Here is a 21,514-nt window from a genome sequence, read left to right as displayed (position 1 = left end):
ACAGGCTACAGCATGTCAGATATCCTCACAGGCTACAGAATGTCAGATATCCTCACAGGCTACAGCATGTCAGATATCCTCACAGGCTACAGCATGTCAGATATCCTCACAGGCTACAGCATGTCAGATATCCTCACAGGCTACAGCATGTCAGATATCCTCACAGGCTACAGCATGTCAGATATCCTCACAGGTTACAGCATGTCAGATATCATCACAGGCTACAGCATGTCAGATATCATCACAGGCTACAGCGTGTCAGACCTCACAGGCTACAGCGTGTCAGATATCATCACAGGCTACAGCATGTCAGATATCATCACAGGCTACAGCATGTCAGATATCCTCACAGGCTACAGCATGTCAGATATCCTCACAGGCTACAGCATGTCAGATATCCTCACAGGCTACAGCATGTCAGATATCATCACAGGCTACAGCATGTCAGATATCATCACAGGTTACAGCATGTCAGACCTCACAGGCTACAGCATGTCAGATATCCTCACAGGTTACAGCATGTCAGATATCCTCACAGGCTACAGCATGTCAGATATCCTCACAGGCTACAGCATGTCAGATATCCTCACAGGCTACAGCATGTCAGATATCCTCACAGGCTACAGCATGTCATATATCATCACAGGCTACAGCATGTCAGATATCATCACAGGCTACAGCATGTCAGATATCATCACAGGTTACAGTATGTCAGACCTCACAGGCTACAGCATGTCAGATATCCTCACAGGTTACAACATGTCAGATATCCTCACAGGCTACAGCATGTCAGATATCATCACAGGCTACAGCATGTCAGATCTCTTCACAGGCTACAGCATGTCAGATATCATCACAGGCTACAGCATGTCAGATATCATCACAGGCTACAGCATGTCAGATATCCTCACAGGCTACAGCATGTCAGATATCATCACAGGCTACAGCATGTCAGATATCCTCACAGGCTACAGCATGTCAGATATCATCACAGGCTACAGCATGTCAGATATCATCACAGGCTACAGCATGTCAGATATCCTCACAGGCTACAGCATGTCAGATATCATCACAGGCTACAGCATGTCAGATATCCTCACAGGTTACAGCATGTCAGATATCCTCACAGGCTACAGCATGTCAGATATCCTCACAGGTTACAGCATGTCAGATATCCTCACAGGCTACAGCATGTCAGATATCATCACAGGCTACAGCATGTCAGATATCCTCACAGGTTACAGCATGTCAGATATCCTCACAGGTTACAGCATGTCAGATATCATCACAGGCTACAGCATGTCAGATATCATCACAGGCTAGAGCATGTCAGATATCCTCACAGGCTACAGCATGTCAGATATCCTCACAGGTTACAGCATGTCAGATATCCTCACAGGTTACAGCATGTCAGATATCCTCACAGGTTACAGCATGTCAGATATCCTCACAGGCTACAGCATGTCAGATATCATCACAGGCTACAGCATGTCAGATATCCTCACAGGCTACAGCATGTCAGATATCATCACAGGCTACAGCATGTCAGATATTCTCATAGGCTACAGCATGTCAGATATCATCACAGCCTACAGCATGTCAGATATCCTTATAGGCTACAGCATGTCAGATATCATCACAGGCTACAGCATGTCAGATATCCTCACAGGCTACAGCATGTCAGATATCATCACAGGCTACAGCATGTCAGATATCCTCATAGGCTACAGCATGTCAGATATCCTCACAGGCTACAGCATGTCAGATATCCTTATAGGCTACAGCATGTCAGATATCATCACAGGCTACAGCATGTCAGATATCATCACAGGCTACAGCATGTCAGATATCCTCACAGCCTACAGCATGTCAGATATCCTCACAGGCTACAGCATGTCAGATATCCTCACATGTTACAGCATGTCAGATATCCTCACAGGTTACAGCATGTCAGATATCATCACAGGCTACAGCATGTCAGATATCCTCACAGGCTACAGCATGTCAGATATCCTCACAGGCTACAGCATGTCAGACCTCACAGGCTACAGCATGTCAGATATCATCACAGGCTACAGCATGTCAGATATCCTCACAGGCTACAGCATGTCAGATATCATCACAGGCTACAGCATGTCAGATATACTCACAGCCTACAATATGTCAGATATCATCACAGGCTACAGCATGTCAGACCTCACAGGCTACAGCATGTCAGATATCCTCACAGGCTACAGCATGTCAGATATCATCACAGGCTACAGCATGTCAGATATCCTCAAAGCCTACAGCATGTCAGATATCATCACAGGCTACAGCATGTCAGATATCATCACAGCCTACAGCATGTCAGACCTCAAAGGCTACAGCATGTCAGATATCCTCACAGGCTACAGCATGTCAGATATCATCACAGGCTACAGCATGTCAGATATCATCACAGGCTACAGCATGTCAGATATCCTCACAGCCTACAGCATGTCAGACCTCACAGGCTACAGCATGTCAGATATCCTCACAGGCTACAGCATGTCAGATATCAACACAGGCTACAGCATGTCAGATATCCTCACAGGCTACAGCATGTCAGATATCCTCACAGGCTACAGCATGTCAGATATCCTCACAGGCTACAGCATGTCAGATATCCTCACAGGCTACAGCATGTCAGATATCATCACAGGCTACAGCATGTCAGATATCATCACAGGCTACAGCATTTCAGATATCATCACAGGCTACAGCATGTCAGATATCCTCACAGGTTACAGCATGTCAGATATCATCACAGCCTACAGCATGTTAGATATCATCACAGGCTACAGCATGTCAGATATCCTCACAGGTTACAGCATGTCAGATATCATCACAGGTTACAGCATGTCAGATATCATCACAGGCTACAGCATGTCAGATATCATCACAGGCTACAGCATGTCAGATATCATCACAGGCTACAGCATGTCAGATATCATCACAGGTTACAGCATGTCAGATATCATCACAGGCTACAGCATGTCAGATATCATCACAGGCTACAGCATGTCAGATATCATCACAGGTTACAGCATGTCAGATATCATCACAGGCTACAGCATGTCAGATATCATCACAGGCTACAGCATGTCAGATATCATCACAGGCTACAGCATGTCAGATATCATCACAGGCTACAGCATGTCAGATATCATCACAGGCTACAGCATGTCAGATATCATCACAGGTTACAGCATGTCAGATATCATCACAGGCTACAGCATGTCAGATATCATCACAGGCTACAGCATGTCAGATATCATCACAGGTTACAGCATGTCAGATATCATCACAGGTTACAGCATGTCAGATATCATCACAGGTTACAGCATGTCAGATATCCTCACAGGCTACAGCATGTCAGATATCATCACAGGCTACAGCATGTCAGATATCATCACAGGTTACAGCATGTCAGATATCATCACAGGCTACAGCATGTCAGATATCATCACAGGCTACAGCATGTCAGATATCATCACAGGCTACAGCATGTCAGATATCATCACAGGTTACAGCATGTCAGATATCATCACAGGTTACAGCATGTCAGATATCATCACAGGCTACAGCATGTCAGATATACTCACAGCCTACAGCATGTCAGATATCATCACAGGCTACAGCATGTCAGATATCATCACAGCCTACAGCATGTCAGATATCATCACAGGCTACAGCATGTCAGATATCATCACAGCCTACAGCATGTCAGATATCATCACAGGCTACAGCATGTCAGATATCCTCACAGGCTACAGCATGTCAGATATCATCACAGGCTACAGCATGTCAGATATCATCACAGCCTACAGCATGTCAGATATCATCACAGGCTACAGCATGTCAGATATCATCACAGGCTACAGCATGTCAGATATCATCACAGGCTACAGCATGTCAGATATCATCACAGGCTACAGCATGTCAGATATCTAATGTTTAAGTGCAGCCTAAGCTGCTGCAACATTTATGTAAAGAGTTTTGCTTGTGGGTTAGGGTTAGGGTTAGCTTGCTTGTGTATGTCGGGACTGATGTGTTATCACGTTTGCTAAATAAATACCGGAGGAAACTGGCAAGTGCGTTGTGCGCGACCTGTGAGTGACGTGAATCTAAATGGTCAAGGCATGCACAGAACATGCAGCACTCCGGTGTGAAGGACACATTACTTGCTCAGCATAAGAAAAGGCCCTGGTCAAAGTATCTTCAGAATCAGTGATCAGGACACAATAGCGTAATAAGATCAATTGTACTGACCGTGGAGGTGAGGAGAGGTTAAAGGTATACTGTGTGGAGGAGAGGAGAGATTAAAGGTATACTGTGTGGAGGAGAGGAGAGGTTAAAGGTATACTGTGTAGAGGAGAGGTTAAAGGTATACTGTGTAGAGGAGAGGAGAGATTAAAGGTATACTGTGTAGAGGAGAGGTTAAAGGTATACTGTGTAGAGGAGAGGTTAAAGGTATACTGTGTGGAGGAGAGGAGAGGTTAAAGGTATACTGTGTAGAGGAGAGGTTAAAGGTATACTGTGTAGAGGAGAGGAGAGATTAAAGGTATACTGTGTAGAGGAGAGGTTAAAGGTATACTGTGTAGAGGAGAGGTTAAAGGTATACTGTGTAGAGGAGAGGTTAAAGGTATACTGTGTGGAGGAGAGGAAAGGTTAAAGGTATACTGTGTAGAGGAGAGGAGAGGTTAAAGGTATACTGTGTAGAGGAGAGGTTAAAGGTATACTGTGTAGAGGAGAGGTTAAAGGTATACTGTGTGGAGGAGAGGAGAGGTTAAAGGTATACTGTGTGGAGGAGAGGAGAGGTTAAAGGTATACTGTGTAGAGGAGAGGAGAGGTTAAAGGTATACTGTGTAGAGGAGAGGTTAAAGGTATACTGTGTAGAGGAGAGGAGAGGTTAAAGGTATAATGTGTAGAGGAGAGGAGAGGTTAAAGGTATACTGTGTAGAGGAGAGGTTAAAGGAATACTGTGTAGAGGAGAGGAGATGTTAAAGGTATACTGTGTAGAGGAGAGGAGAGGTTAAAGGTATACTGTGTAGAGGAGAGGAGAGGTTAAAGGTATACTGTGTAGAGGAGATGTTAAAGGTATACTGTGTGGAGGAGAGGAGAGGTTAAAGGTATACTGTGTAGAGGAGAGGAGAGGTTAAAGGTATACTGTGTAGAGGAGATGTTAAAGGTATACTGTGTGGAGGAGAGGAGAGGTTAAAGGTATACTGTGTAGAGGAGAGGAGAGGTTAAAGGTATACTCTGTAGAGGAGAGGAGATGTTAAAGGTATACTGTGTAGAGGAGAGGTTAAAGGTATACTGTGTAGAGGAGAGGTTAAAGGTAAACTGTGTAGAGGAGAGGTTAAAGGTATACTGTGTAGAGGAGAGGTTAAAAGTATACTGTGTAGAGGAGAGGTTAAAGGTATACTGTGTGGAGGAGAGGAGAGGTTAAAGATATACTGTGTAGAGGAGAGGAGAGGTTAAAGGTATACTGTGTAGAGGAGAGGAGAGTTTAAAGGTATACTGTGTAGAGGAGAGGAGAGGTTAAAGGTATACTGTGTAGAGGAGAGGTTAAAGGTATACTGTGTGGAGGAGAGGAGAGGTTAAAGGTATACTGTGTAGAGGAGAGGAGAGGTTAAAGGTATACTGTGTAGAGGAGAGTTTAAAGGTATACTGTGTAGAGGAGAGGTTAAAGGTATACTGTGTGGAGGAGAGGTTAAAGTTATACTGTGTAGAGGAGAGGAGAGGTTAAAGGTATACTGTGTAGAGGAGAGGTTAAAGGTATACTGTGTAGAGGTGAGGAGAGGTTAAAGGTATACTGTGTAGAGGAGAGGAGAGGTTAAAGGTATACTGTGTAGAGGAGAGGAGAGGTTAAAGGTATACTGTGTAGAGGAGAGGAGAGGTTAAAGGTATACTGTGAGGAGGAGAGGTTAAAGGTATACTGTGTAGAGGAGAGGTTAAAGGTATACGGTGTGGAGGAGAGGAGAGGTTAAAGGTATACTGTGTAGAGGAGAGGAGAGGTTAAAGGTATACTGTGTAGAGGAGAGGAGAGGTTAAAGGTATACTGTGTAGAGGAGAGGAGAGGTTAAAGGTATACTGTGGAGAGGAGAGGTTAAAGGTATACTGTGTAGAGGAGAGGTTAAAGGTATACTGTGTAGAGGAGAGGTTAAAGGTATACTGTGTAGAGGAGAGGTTAAAGGTATACTGTGGAGAGGAGAGGTTAAAGGTATACTGTGGAGAGGAGAGGTTAAAGGTATACTGTGTAGAGGTGAGGAGAGGTTAAAGGTATACTGTGTAGAGGAGAGGTTAAAGGTATACTGTGTAGAGGTGAGGAGAGGTTAAAGGTATACTGTGTAGAGGAGAGGTTAAAGGTATACTGTGTAGAGGAGAGGTTAAAGGTATACTGTGTGGAGGAGAGGAGAGGTTAAAGGTATACTGTGTAGAGGAGAGGAGAGGTTAAAGGTATACTTTGTAGAGGTGAGGAGAGGTTAAAGGTATACTGTGTAGAGGAGAGGTTAAAGGTATACTGTGTAGAGGAGAGGTTAAAGGTATACTGTGTAGAGGTGAGGAGAGGTTAAAGGTATACTGTGTAGAGGAGAGGTTAAAGGTATACTGTGTAGAGGAGAGGTTAAAGGTATACTGTGTAGAGGAGAGGAGAGGTTAAAGGTATACTGTGTAGAGGAGAGGAGAGGTTAAAGGTATACTGTGTGGAGGAGAGGAGAGGTTAATGGTATACTGTGTAGAGGAGAGGAGAGGTTAAAGGAATACTGTGTAGAGGAGAGGAGAGGTTAAAGGTATACTGTGTGGAGGAGAGGAGAGGTTAAAGGTATACTGTGTAGAGGAGAGGTTAAAGGTATACTGTGTAGAGGAGAGGAGAGGTTAAAGGTATACTCTGTAGAGGAGAGGAGATGTTAAAGGTATACTGTGTAGAGGAGAGGTTAAAGGTATACTGTGTAGAGGAGAGGTTAAATGTATACTGTGTAGAGGAGAGGTTAAAGGTATACTGTGTGGAGGAGAGGAGAGGTTAAAGGTATACTGTGTAGAGGAGAGGAGAGGTTAAAGGTATACTGTGTAGAGGAGAGGAGAGGTTAAAGGTATACTGTGTGGAGGAGAGGAGAGGTTAAAGGTATACTGTGTAGAGGAGAGGTTAAAGGTATACTGTGTAGAGGAGAGGTTAAAGGTATACTGTGTAGAGGAGAGGTTAAAGGTATACTGTGTAGAGGAGAGGAGAGTTTAAAGGTATACTGTGTAGAGGAGAGGAGAGGTTAAAGGTATACTGTGTAGAGGAGAGGTTAAAGGTATACTGTGTGGAGGAGAGGTTAAAGTTATACTGTGTAGAGGAGAGGAGAGTTTAAAGGTATACTGTGTAGAGGAGAGGTTAAAGGTATACTGGGTAGAGGTGAGGAGAGGTTAAAGGTATACTGTGTAGAGGAGAGGAGAGGTTAAAGGTATACTGTGTAGAGGAGAGGAGAGGTTAAAGGTATACTGTGTAGAGGAGAGGAGAGGTTAAAGGTATACTGTGTGGAGGAGAGGTTAAAGGTATACTGTGTAGAGGAGAAGTTAAAGGTATACTGTGTAGAGGAGAGGAGAGGTTAAAGGTATACTGTGTAGAGGAGAGGAGAGGTTAAAGGTATACTGTGTAGAGGAGAGGTTAAAGGTATACTGTGTAGAGGAGAGGTTAAAGGTATACTGTGTGGAGGAGAGGAGAGGTTAAAGGTATACTGTGTAGAGGAGAGGAGAGGTTAAAGGTATACTGTGTAGAGGAGAGGAGAGGTTAAAGGTATACTGTGTGGAGGAGAGGAGAGGTTAAAGGTATACTGTGTAGAGGAGAGGTTAAAGGTATACTGTGTAGAGGAGAGGTTAAAGGTATACTGTGTAGAGGAGAGGTTAAAGGTATACTGTGTAGAGGAGAGGAGAGTTTAAAGGTATACTGTGTAGAGGAGAGGAGAGGTTAAAGGTATACTGTGTAGAGGAGAGGTTAAAGGTATACTGTGTGGAGGAGAGGTTAAAGTTATACTGTGTAGAGGAGAGGAGAGTTTAAAGGTATACTGTGTAGAGGAGAGGAGAGGTTAAAGGTATACTGTGTAGAGGAGAGGTTAAAGGTATACTGTGTGGAGGAGAGGTTAAAGTTATACTGTGTAGAGGAGAGGAGAGTTTAAAGGTATACTGTGTAGAGGAGAGGTTAAAGGTATACTGGGTAGAGGTGAGGAGAGGTTAAAGGTATACTGTGTAGAGGAGAGGAGAGGTTAAAGGTATACTGTGTAGAGGAGAGGAGAGGTTAAAGGTATACTGTGTAGAGGAGAGGAGAGGTTAAAGGTATACTGTGTGGAGGAGAGGTTAAAGGTATACTGTGTAGAGGAGAAGTTAAAGGTATACTGTGTAGAGGAGAGGAGAGGTTAAAGGTATACTGTGTAGAGGAGAGGAGAGGTTAAAGGTATACTGTGTAGAGGAGAGGTTAAAGGTATACTGTGTAGAGGAGAGGTTAAAGGTATACTGTGTAGAGGTGAGGAGAGGTTAAAGGTATACTGTGTAGAGGAGAGGTTAAAGGTATACTGTGTAGAGGAGAGGAGAGGTTAAAGGTATACTGTGTAGAGGAGAGGAGAGGTTAAAGTTATACTGTGTGGAGGAGAGGTTAAATGTATACTGTGTAGAGGAGAGGTTAAAGGTATACTGTGTAGAGGAGAGGAGAGGTTAAAGGTATACTGTGTAGAGGAGAGGTTAAAGGTATACTGTGTAGAGGAAAGGAGAGGTTAAAGGTATACTGTGTAGAGGAAAGGAGAGGTTAAAGGTATACTGTGTAGAGGAGAGGTTAAAGGTATACTGTGTAGAGGAGAGGAGAGGTTAAAGGTATACTGTGTGGAGGAGAGGAGATGTTAAAGGTATACTGTGTAGAGGAGAGGTTAAAGGTATACTGTGTGGAGGAGAGGAGAGGTTAAAGGTATACTGTGTAGAGGAGAGGAGAGGTTAAAGGTATACTGTGTAGAGGAGAGGAGAGGTTAAAGGTATACTGTGTAGAGGAGAGGTTAAATGTATACTGTGTGGAGGAGAGGAGAGGTTAAAGGTATACTGTGTAGAGGAGAGGTTAAAGGTATACTGTGTGGAGGATAGGAGAGGTTAAAGGTATACTGTGTAGAGGAGAGGTTAAAGGTATAATGTGTAGAGAAGAGGAGAGGTTAAAGGTATACTGTGTAGAGGAGAGGAGAGGTTAAAGGTATACTGTGTAGAGGAGAGGAGAGGTTAAAGGTATACTGTGTAGAGGAGAGGTTAAAGGTATACTGTGTGGAGGAGAGGAGAGGTTAAAGGTATACTGTGTAGAGGAGAGGAGAGGTTAAAGGTATACTGTGTAGAGGAGAGGAGAGGTTAAAGGTATACTGTGTAGAGGAGAGGAGAGGTTAAAGGTATACTGTGTAGAGGAGAGGTTAAAGGTATACTGTGTAGAGGAGAGGTTAAAGGTATACTGTGTAGAGGAGAGGTTAAAGGTATGCTGTGTAGAGGAGAGGTAAAGGTATACTGTGTAGAGGAGAGGTTAAAGGTATGCTGTGTAGAGGAGAGGTAAAGGTATACTGTGTAGAGGAGAGGTTAAAGGTATACTGTGTGGAGGAGAGGAGAGGTTAAAGGTATACTGTGTGGAGGAGAGGTTAAAGGTATACTGTGGAGAGGAGAGGTTAAAGGAATACCGTGAGACTCACAGACTCATAGAGCTGTCTGCATGTCTGGGAGGCGTCCACTCTGCCTGAGAAGGAGACAGTCGGCACGGTGGTGTTGAGAGAATGGACGATACGGTCATCTATGTTACGCATCACCTTCAGAACCTCCTGGGGGTTAGGGAGGGAGGGACAGACAGTCAGACAGTCAGACAATAGAGCACAGTTCAGATCTTCAGAGTGGATCTCTCTACTCATGAGGCCAACTGAGGCACAGACAGAAGGTGGGGTTCTGCTACCCCACCTTTTCTGATCACTGTTACTGACTTGAGACACTGTCCTTAGACCCAGGGGCGGCCATCTAGCATTTCTGGCAAATGCCAGATGCGCTGGTCCATTTTTTAGCCCTGTGGGCCTGTGCAACTTGTTTTTTTTCACGCAAAAGTATCATTATCTGGCAAAAACTGGGGGCCTCAAGGAAAAATCCCAGAGATGATTTTTGTTCCCAGTCTGCCAAGAAACAGGTTATCATGCTCTGACTACAGAGCATTCGGAAAGTATTCAAACCCCGTTACTTTTTCCACATTACAGCCTTATTCTAAGGGGGGGGGGGGGGGGGGGGTTCTTAATAACGAATAATGACGAAGCAAAAACTGGTTTAGACCTTTTTGCAAATGTATATAAAAAAATATTTAAAAAATATTCACACCCTTTACTTAGTACTTTGTTGAAGCACCTTTGGCAGCGATTACAGCCTCGAGACTTCTTGGGTATGACGCTACAAGCTTGCCACACCTGTATTTGGGGAGTTTCTCCCATTCTTCTCTGCAGATCCTCTCAAGCTCTGTCAGGTTGGATGGGGAGCGTCGCTGCACAGCTATTTTCAGGTCTCTCCAGAGATGTTCGATCGGGTTCAAGTCCGGGCTCTGGCTGGGCCACTCAAGGACATTCAGAGACTTGTCCCAAAGCCACTCCTGCGTTGTCTTGGCTGTGTGCTTAGGGTCATTGTCCTGTTGGAAGATGAACCTTCGCCCCAGTTTGAGGTTCTGAGCGCTCTGGAGCAGGTTTTCATCAAGGATCTCTGTACTTTGCTCCGTTCATCTTTCCCTCGATCCTGTCTAGTCTCCCAGTCCCTGCCGCTGAAAAACATCCCCACAGCATGATGCTGCCACCACCACGCTTCGCCGTAGGGATGGTGCCAGGTTTCCTCCAGACGTGACGTTTGGCATTCAGGACAAAGAGTTCAATCTTGGTTTCATCAGACCAGAGAATCTTGTTTCTCATTGTCTGAGAGTCTTTAGGTGCCTTTTGGCAAACACCATTTTACTGAGGAGTGGCTTCCGTCTGGCCACTCTACCATAAAGGTGGAGTGCTGCAGAGATGATGGTTGTCTTTTTGAAAGGTTCTCCCATCTCCACAGAGGAACTCTAGAGCTCTGTCAGAGTGACCATCACCTCCCTGACCAAGGCCCTTCTCCCGCGATTGCTCAGTTTGGCCGGGCGACCAGCGCTAGGGTGAATGTTGGTGGTTCCAAACTTATTCCATTTAAGAATGATGGAGGTCACTGTGTTCTTGGGGACCTTCAATGCTGCAGAAATGTTTTGGTACCCTTCCCCAGATCTGTGCCTCGACACGATCCTGTCTCGGAGCTCTACAGACAATTCCTTCGACCTTATGGCTTGGTTTTTGCTCTGACATGCACTGTCAACTGTGGGACCTTATATAGACAGGTGTGTGCCTTTCCAAATCATGTCCAATCAATAAAATCTACCACAGGTGGACTCCAATCAAGTTGAAGAAACATCTCAAGGATATCCTCCCGAGTGGCGCAGTGGTCTAAGGCACTGCATCGCAGTGCTAGCTGTGCCACTAGAGATCCTGGTTCGAATCCAGGCTCTGTCGTAGCCGGCCGTGACCGGGAGACCCATGGGGCGGCGCATAATTGGCCCAGCGTCGTCCAGGGTAGGGGAGGGAATGGCCGGCAGGGATGTTGGTAGAGCATGGTGTTTGCAACGCCAGGGTTGTGGGTTCGATTCCCGCGGGGGGCCAGTATGAAAAATAAATACAAATATGTATGTATTCACTAACTGTAAGTCGCTCTGGATAAGAGCGTCTGCTAAAATGTAAATGATCAAAGGGTCTGAATACTAATGTAAATAAGGTTTTAAAAAATGTTTATACATTTGCAAACATTTCTAAAAACCGGTTTTCGCTTTGTCATTATGGGGTATTGATGAGGATTGTTATTTATTTACTCCATTTTAGAATAAGGCTGTAACGTAACAACATGTGGAAAAGGTCTAGGGGTCTGAATACTTTCCGAAGGCACTGAATATCTGGGGTGTGAAACATCCACTGACCCTAGCTAACTCAAACACACAGTGCTGTACTCTCTTCCTTAAAAGCGTGAATTAATGTGTAAAAATCATAGCTAACTGACAGACATTAGGCTACATAGCTAGCTGACAGACATTAGGCTACATAGCTAACTGACAGACATTAGGCTACATAGCTAGCTGACAGACATTAGGCTACATAGCTAACTGACAGACATTAGGCTACATAGCTAGCTGACAGACATTAGGCTACATAGCTAGCTGTATAATGGTACAGTGTGACGCGTGTAAATAATGTGTCACCTGACCATTCTTTTATGCACGTTGCACAATCTGAGGCAGAATAGCATCACATTGCTCAAATAGCCGAGTGTATTCAGCATTCAAAGCAAGGGAAGACGTAGCCCAAAGGAAAGCAGATGGAAATGGAGTAGTTTCATCTTTCCATCCTAAGGCATTGTACTGTATGCAGCTGGCAATACATTCGTATCCCCCATGGACCGGTTCATACATAAAACATTCTCCATTCAGGCTATAAAGGTTTTGATTTCCTCCTTAGCTATTTATTTATTACGCTCTACTTTCTTGAAACACCACCATGCTAGAGTGGCTAATACCTAGGAATGCTAGTCCCGGATGTTGAGTTTCGTGTTTAGCCAATCAGATTGTAGTATTATAGCTGGCTGCATACAATGCCTTTGGACGGTAAGATGAAACGACTCGAAATCGCCATCTGCCTGTCTTTAGGTTAGGGAAGATGCCGAGTGAATCTGGTGCCATTGTCATGTCCAAATTCTGCACATTGAACCAAAGATTGTCTAGTATAGTGAGCCTGGGCTTTGGCTGGGCCACTCAAGGACTTTCACATTCTTGTTCTGCAGCCATTCAAGAGTTGCTTGGGGTCATTGTCCTGTTTGGCCCTTCTCTATTGGCTTTGTCGATAGTCCCTAAACATAGCAAACCAGCCGCCACTCACCGCCTGAGCAACGAGCACAATACTGTGCTAGCTGGGAAAATCAGCCACAGCAAGCTAGCTCATTCTCCAACAGAAAGGTGCAGTATTGAGAAAATGATTAATTGACACAGTGACCAAACTCAAACTCCTGTTGCAAATATTAGTCTATTTAATTCACTAATAATAAGGCTCATGTCGACGTGCCCAGACATGTTTGCAATAAGCAAGCTAGCTAAGTAGATAGCTATGTGACCTGTTAGCAAAGATTACGATAACGAACCCTTTCATCTGTGGTGTTATCTAGCTAGCTATATTAGCTACAATGCATCTGTGGTGTTACCTAGCTAGCTATATTAGCTACTATGCATCTGTGGTGTTATCTAGCTAGCTATATTAGCTACTATGCATCTGTGGTGTGACCTAGCTAGCTATATTAGCTACTATGCATCTGTGGTGTGACCTAGCTAGCTATATTAGCTACTATGCATCTGGGGTGTTACCTAGCTAGCTATATTAGCTACTATGCTAGCTAGCTGGCTAGATAAAAGGTTGGCAATAGAGCTCGCCAGCTTGTAGTCCTAAAACCTGGTTCGTTCAGCCATCCCATGGGGAACAATTTACGGGGAAAGAATAGGATTTTGGAATAAACACAGACGGTCTGGAGGTTAAAAGGTTTAACATGACCTTTATTCATTTGTATTTATTACAGAAATTCTTAAAAATTCACAAAGTGATGTAAGCTGATGAAGATTCTCATAGAACCATCTCCTAAGCTTGTCTTTACCACAGACCCTACAAAAACGCCATTGATTTTCCTCATTGGCTTTGTCCAACGAACCATGGCAGAGTTAGTGCCTAGAAAAAGACGCCATTACTATTTATCTCGATAGGTTTAGCTACCTAAGAATCTTCCTGCATGTTTATGGACCAAGAAAGCTGTAGAGTGCGTTCTCGCTTCTCAGTCATTCAGACAGATCGTTTTATCTTTATTCCTACCCTCGCTCACCTTGTTAGAGATGATGCACATTCATGGCTTGGTAGCAAATATCATGCCATTGACCTATTTCTCATAATAGCAGTGAACAGCCCCAAGATATATTGTGATGGAGAGAGATGTGAAAGGGAGCGGAGTTACAGCCTCGCTCTATCCAATTGTAGCAGTAGGATCAAGTTACAACCCGCCCATTTCTTGATAGATAGCTGAACTATCCAATTGAGTCATGTTGAATTTCGTCCTGGCAGCTGAGTTGTTTAGAGATGCGTCCTGGCAGCTGAATTTTTTTGTCCGATCACGGAAAATGACTTAAAATACTAGTTTCATAAGCATCCGTGATCACAAATCATGATGTTACATTGGACCTATTTGCATTGAATAGATGTTTTTATATTCTCAAACTATTAGCAGTGCCTATATAGAGCCCCACAGTGGAGGTGTCCATAATACCCATAAAACCTAGCGGTCGGACAAGGAAATGGTTGAAATCGTTTTTCCACCATTCATTTTTCCTCATTCAAAACTACGTTGGCAAGGTGCAGGACCTGTCGGACGACCTGACCAAGCAACTGTGGATAGTTCTGCAGCGCCCCATGGGCCAGGCTGGAGGACACAGTGAGCAGTGACTGGCTGCAGAGCAGCTGACGCCCAACACCTGGGGGCCCACACCTGATGGCCAACACCTGACGGCCAACACCTGACGGCCAACACCTGGGGGCCAACACCTGGGGGCCAACACCTGGGGGCCAACACCTGACGGCCAACACCTGGGGGCCAACACCTGGGGGCCAACACCTGACGGCCAACACCTGGGGGCCAACACAGTTCTATTAGATAGATAGCTCTGAATCCACAATATGACAGACGTTGAAAAGCCATAACACATACATTTTCTCAACAACAGGTTATGGTCTATAATGTCAAAGGCTGCACTGAAATCTAACAGTACAGCTCCCACAATCTTCTTATTATCAATTTCTTTCAACCAATGATCAGTAATTTGTGTCAGTGCAGTACATGTTGAGTGCCATTCTCTATAAGCATGCTGAAAGTCTGTTGTTAATTAGTTTACAGAGAAATCGCATTGCATTTGGTCAAACACAATTTTTTCCAACAGTTTGCTAAGAGCTGGCAGCATGCTGACATGTCTGCTGTTAGAACCAGTAAAGGCAGCTTTACCACTCCTGGGTGGTGGAATTACTTTGGCTTCCCTCCAGGCCTGAGGACAAAGACTTTCCTCTAGGCTCAGATTAAAGATATGACAGATAGGAGTGGCTATAGAGTCAGCTACCATCCTCAGTAGCTTTCCATCTAAGTTGTCAATGCCAGGAGGTTTGTCATTATTGATCGATAATCATTTTATTCACCACTCTGACATCAAATGGTGAATAAGCCATCTGTTTCGATGAAAAGATGGAGTTGAATTAGTCTTTCTGCCCATCATTTCATTTAAAGTACTCCAAAGTTTTTTTTCCATAATTCTCTATATCATTGATCTTGGTTTCATAACAGTTTCTTCTTCTTTTTGTTGAGTTTAGTCACATAATTTCTCAATTTGCAGTAAGTCAGCCAGTCAGATGTGCAGCCAGACTTATTAGCCCCTCCTTTTGCCCCGTCTCAGTTCTTCATCAATCCATGGGGCCTAAAATGACATACCCAAATCTAACTGCCTGTAGCTCAGGACCTGAAGCAAGGATATGCATATTCTTGATACCATTTGAAAGGAAACACTTTGAAGTTTGTGGAAATGTGAAATTAAATGTAGGAGAATATAACACATTAGATCTGGTAAAAGATAATACAAACAAAGAAACATACGTTTTCTATTTATTTTTGTGTTCCATCTTTGAAATGCAAGAGAAAGGCCACAATATAATATCGCAGTTTAGGCGCAATTTAGATTCTGGCCACTAGATGGCAGCAGTGTGTGCAACGTTTCAGATTGATCCAGTGAAGCATTGCAATACTGGACTATTTTTTATCAAGTCTGCCAAAATGTGCCGAAATGGTCAATTGATACATTTCCAAGTACATAACTATAGAGAACATACATTTTGTATTACCATATCATTTTTGTAAGTTTACACACTACCAGGAATGTCATACATGATGGATCAGTTGCTTATACACTAACTTTCACACATCTAGATGGCCGGGCAGGGTGGGTGTGGAGCCAGAGACAGCAGGGGTTCAAACTGTAGAACCCAGTTCCTACATTTGAATATAAAAATTGATTTTATCAAACAAAACAATGCTACATTTTATCTCGGGGACCCTCAAGATGACAAATCAGAGCAAGATTACTGAATGTAAGTACATTATTTACCTTCAGAGGTGAATGTATCAAACCAGTTGCCGTGATACGTTTTTTGTTGTTGTTGTTGTACACTCTCCTCAAACAATAGCATGGTATTTTTTCACTGTAATAGCTACTATAAATTGGACAGTGCAGTTAGATTAACAAGAATTTAAGCTTTCTGCCCAAATAAGACATGTCTATGTCTAGCTCTAGCAGGGCAGAAATCTGACGAACTGACTTGTTGGAAAGGTGGCATCCTATGACGGTGCCACGTTGAAAGTCGCTGAGCTCTTCAGTAAGGCCATTCTACTGCCAATGTTTGTCTATGGAGATTGAATGTCTGTGTGCTCGATTTTAATACACCTGTCAGCAATTGGTGAGGTTAAAATAGCCGAATCCACTAATTTGAAGGGGTGTCCACATACTTTTGGGAACATAGTGTATTAAAAGTTGACCTCCAGTCCTCCTTCTCAAACAGAACAGAGGCAATAGGCTTGTCCACAAGCGAAAGATTAGGCCTAATCAAAATGTATTTTCGGAAGAAGCCTTTGACTCTCCTCCTGAACTGCCACCATAGGCCTACACAGCCATTGGTTAAGCCAACAGGTCACCAACCTTTTGAGTAAAAATCACCTTGAGTCCTAATCTACCGCTCAGATTGTTTATAAACATAAACCAATGTAACATGAACCGTTTAAAACAGTTATGTAGCAGTGAGGTTTGTGTAGTAGGCTATAGGTCCAGTATATCATCACTGCAGATTGGCTACGCTTGAATTGACCTGCCAATGTTGCTCCTCAGACCATTTTACATTTACATTTTAGTCATTTAGCAGACGCTCTTATCCAGAGCGACTTACAGGAGCAATTAGGGTTAAGTGCCTTGCTCGAGGGCACATCGACAGATTTTTCACCTAGTCAGCTCGGGGATTAGAACCAGCGACCTTTCGGTTACTGGCACAATGCTCTTAACCACTAAGCTACCTGCCGCCGCCAATTTTGAAATTATATTTTAAAAAATTAGGTGTCTGATCACACTGGTAATAGATCATTTGTTGTATTACTTGTGTGAGGCACAGCTGAGTGAGCATAATACATCATTTTTTAAATATTTATTTTTACTGGACTGATGGCCTGCATCTGATGGTCAGTTTGAGGGGAGCAGCGGTGAGGCTGCCTCTCACCTGACTCACCGTCCCTCCTCTCTCCCTCCTTCCCTCCACTGAGAAAAGGGGACAGTCTTCCAGCTGATGGCGAAACTCAAGTCGCACTGCTTTATTTCTGCCTCACGCACCAATTCATGTTGTTACTCCTATGACCAAAGGAAGTTAAATATTCCTCGATATTAAAAGAGACAAGCCCCTAATAACAACAACGCAAGCGTCTCGTAACACTTTGCTATACTCATTCATTACAGCTGCAGTGCTGGTTGTAGCTTGAGTGGAAGTAAGGAGAAAGCACATTTTATGCTTTAAAGGTGTTGAACAAAGTGTTGACAGCTGACCAACTTAAACGTGACCTTACTCATAAAAACAGCAGCTCTTTGCTATATTTGTTGAGTCTCTAGTCGTGGTTTTAAAAGTTTTGAAATCTCACAGAATTAACTTTGCTGTATGTTCAAGGCATTTAAGGTCTATAGCTGAAGGAAACTGTGCAGACACAGTGATCTGAGCAATCTGATTGGCCAGCGGTAGGCCTATAGGTGCACTTGATTTGCTCTCTGGGCCTGCCAGGTAGGCAGAGTTCTACCTTCACACACAAAATGAGAACACGTTGCCTTCCTGGCACCAGGGCTGCTGAATCAAGCTGGGAACACTTTGCCTTCCTGGCACCAGGGCTGCTGAATCAAGATGAGAACACTTTGCCTTCCTGGCACCAGGGCTGCTGAATCCAGATGGGAACACTTTGCCTTCCTGGCACCAGGGCTGCTGAATCAAGATGAGAACACTTTGCCTTCCTGGCACCAGGGCTGCTGAATCAAGTGCACCTACCACCAACAGCGCCAAACAACTAAATAAATAATAGGAACACAAGGCTTTATCATTGGGTTTTTTACAGAAATGTTTGGTGATCGACCAGGAATGCCTTGGAGATCGACCAGTCAATCGACTGGTTGGTGACCACTGCTATAGCCTATAGATCATTTGATTGAGGCCACACTAAATAGCCTATATTTACAGATGAGGGGCACACATAGCCTAATTATTTTCATAAATTCCGGGACCCTCCTCTGGACTAGAATTTAAAAAATAATAAACCCTTCCTTGACAAATTTAAAAAGCATGACCCTCCACCATTTTCCTCCAAGTACCCGAGCGGCGCAGCGGTCTAAGGCACTGCATCTCAGTGCTTGAGGCGTCACTACAGACCCCCTGGTTCAATTCCAGGCTGTATCACAACCGGCCGTGATTGGGAGTCCCATAGGGCGGCGCACAAATGGCCCAGCGTCGTCCGGGTTTGGCCGGTGTAGGCCGTCATTGTAAATAAGAATTTGTTCTTAACTGACTTGCCTGGTTAAATAAAATTACGTAAATATTGATCCATCTCCAAAATGGTTTAGTGCAATTCAACCCTTGGTAGGTACAGGATGAAAATAAGGAGACGAGTTAGGAGACGAGTTAGGCTACAGGAGACAAGTTAGGAGACGAGTTAGGCTACAGGAGACGAGTTAGGAGACGAGTTAGGCTACCAGGAGACCAGTTAGGAGACCAGGAGACGAGTTAGGAGACCAGGAGACGAGTTAGGAGACCAGGAGACGAGTTAGGAGACCAGGAGACGAGTCAGGAGACCAGGAGACGAGTCAGGCTACCAGGAGACGAGTCAGGCTACCAGGAGACGAGTCAGGCTACCAGGAGACGAGTCAGGCTACCAGGAGACGAGTCAGGCTACCAGGAGACGAGTCAGGCTACCAGGAGACGAGTCAGGCTACCAGGAGACGAGTCAGGCTACCAGGAGACGAGTCAGGCTACAGGAGACGAGTCAGGCTACAGGAGACGAGCCTTACAGCTAATATGAGGTTCATTTTATTTAATTAAGTTGCTTGCAAAATGATTGCAGTTGTTCCCATAGACGGTGGCTCTATGCATTACTGACCCTGGATAAGCTAGCGACTGGGCTAACACAGCTAACCTTTTAGGTCAACAATATGCTGTTTTTATAAACATTTTGTTGGCTATATAATCGTGAGAGAAATTGAACTAGCTAGTAAGTTATACCTAGGTAGCTTGCAAGGTTAGCTTACTTTTCTCAAAACAAACCTCATTGTGGCTAGTTAGCTGCTTCTTGTCCCTCATGCTAGCCTTTACAGCCAATAAACATGTTGATATGTCCGGCACTGTAGCTTTAGCTCATCTGGAAATAACAGAAATCAGTTTAAACCAGCGTGCTGCAAACATGCTAAAATGTTTTGTCATCAGTGGTTGTTTTGTTGGCATGTTTAGTCCTCGCTGTTGTTCCTCCATCACTAGTCTGGTGAGCACCATTGGAGCGACACCCAAGCAACACATTTTATTGGTTTGAGGTGTTGCGATGCACCACTGATTTACACCGGTGTCGACCAAAGGGCCAGGGTTCAAGTATAGACTGCTCCAACAGTTTTGCTTCGGTACTGCAGTTTAACTGGAAATAATTTCCATACGCGGCCAGAGGTCAGATTTGAAAATTCCTAACAAGACACTAGTGATCACCCTTGTACAGAAAATATAATTGACTTATTCAAATAATATTCGCTGAGGCTGATTTTTTTTCTTCCACCACTCACAGCCAAATATATTTTATATTAATTCAATGTCAGCCATGTTTTCACCTCCACAATTGCAGCATTAATCAAAGAACAGTGGTAGGGATGAAGTGAATTTGGTTTCTCCGTCCACCATACAGGTCAGACGTGCACCAACCACTCCATCGACCCAGAAATAACCCCCGTGATATGCGCCCGGTTACGAAAACCCATGCAGGAAACATTCCACTCAGATATCTTTAAGTCTTAAAACACGCTTCTTCTGCTCCGCAGACACACAAATCTAAATAAAACCACTTCTTGTGACTCACGGACTCCACACTTTCCTCCAACACATTCCAGATTTTCCTGGAGACATTAAACGGATTTCCCAAATAGCATTGATCCAAAACCCTCACTAAGACTAAAAACGAGTCGCGGTTTCCTATTTTCCACGACAGTTTTACTTCTCGTTTCCTTTTTTCTTCGCCATGGTAACCCTCTCACTCTCCCTTTCTGTACCATTAACTTCACCCGACTGACTAACAGTTTCAAATAAAACCTCCGTTTCCGCCATCTTCTCCACGATCAATGTCCACCCTGGTCCCCTTGGTCCATGCCAGCTGGGGTCACTTATTCAATCCGATCACCACACAGAGCTTGACAATTATCAGTGTTTATCGGTTGTCGTGAATGTCATACTAAAATGCTCTTCTTGGAATACAAAAAAGATGCCACCAGTATTACCTGAAACATTGAAAAGTCCTCACAGTTTAAAGTTCCATCGTGCGCCGCCATAGTGGACTACAAGGTCCTCCACGATCAACACAATAAATACCTGCCCTGCCTGAATGCCTGAATGGAATAACAAAACCCATCTATAACCAATTCTAAACAAATCATATTTAGTGAAATAACACAAACTGACCATTAACATCCAATGTTACGATATCATAAAGTTGATTTCAGTTTATTCTTTTGCACCACAGTTTCGCCAAATAAACATGGATTTTAATTCTGAAAGGTGCCTCTTTCAAGTCCCATGTCAATGTACAGTACAGGCACTAATTCACCGGAGTGACCTCTGTTTAAAGTGCCCCCACATACACAGAATAGGCAAAGTAAAAAAAAAAAAAAACTTTGTAACTTTGTCTAACATCTTTTATTGAGCCGGCGCATAGTAAGGCAACCTGAACTCGTGTAGAGCCCTTCTTCTTTCCCTGCAACGCCCCCTGTGCAATCCGGGATCCTTTGGAGGTATAACGTGGTCCCGGTTCCACCGACATCACCGGCAAGAAAATCCAATATGGCTGCCTACTCAATGCGCGTCCCAACTCAGTAGCTCTACTCTCATTGGTCCTAACGATTTGTTCACGGTCTTTTTTTATGGGTTGCTCGTCATATTGTCAAACCTATGGGTGTGTGGCAGCAGTATGTAGGAGGGAGGTTCCAGGGCATGAGACAAAGGGGATGTGTAGCATTGGGGCAGTGCGTTGCCAACTCCTCAGTAAGGAAAGTAGCTATTGGCTGTCCTAAAAGTCGCTAAAT

The 21,514-nt window shown here is 44.0% G+C and overlaps 1 protein-coding gene and 1 long non-coding RNA gene across 11 annotated transcripts in view; one reads left to right on the top strand and one right to left on the bottom strand.

Annotated features, from left to right (window-relative positions):
- LOC311145485 (protein MIX23-like) overlaps positions 1-20,784 on the bottom strand; it is a 46,671-nt gene extending 25,887 nt beyond the window's left edge. The window contains exons 1-2 of the mRNA XM_084181737.1: positions 20,714-20,784; positions 9,711-9,836 (exon numbers count right to left, since the gene is read on the bottom strand). Coding sequence (XP_084037863.1) covers positions 9,711-9,836; positions 20,714-20,764 — 177 coding nt within the window. The 5' untranslated portion in view covers positions 20,765-20,784. The remainder of the gene's footprint in view (positions 1-9,710; positions 9,837-20,713) is intronic.
- LOC311145494 lies at positions 4,319-9,661 on the top strand. Of its 10 annotated transcripts, none has more exons than XR_014614597.1 (15): positions 4,319-4,553; positions 4,586-4,659; positions 4,719-4,939; positions 5,572-6,483; positions 6,516-6,874; positions 6,939-7,228; positions 7,261-7,339; positions 7,426-7,553; positions 7,726-7,914; positions 7,947-8,123; positions 8,456-8,625; positions 8,712-8,745; positions 8,810-8,868; positions 8,928-9,500; positions 9,607-9,661. It is a non-coding gene; the product is annotated as an uncharacterized lncRNA (long non-coding RNA). The 10 variants fall into 10 exon arrangements; XR_014614598.1 differs by adding an exon at positions 5,309-5,362 and having other exon boundaries at positions 4,319-4,659; positions 4,719-4,784; positions 5,776-6,483; XR_014614600.1 differs by adding an exon at positions 5,309-5,362 and having other exon boundaries at positions 4,319-4,659; positions 4,719-4,907; positions 5,776-6,483.
- Positions 20,785-21,514: the final 730 nt, after the last annotated feature.

This window comes from Coregonus lavaretus (assembly GCF_964263955.1).
Source record: "Coregonus lavaretus genome assembly, chromosome: 2".
NCBI lineage: Eukaryota > Metazoa > Chordata > Actinopteri > Salmoniformes > Salmonidae > Coregonus > Coregonus lavaretus.
This window is presented reverse-complemented; position numbering and strand designations above follow the sequence as displayed.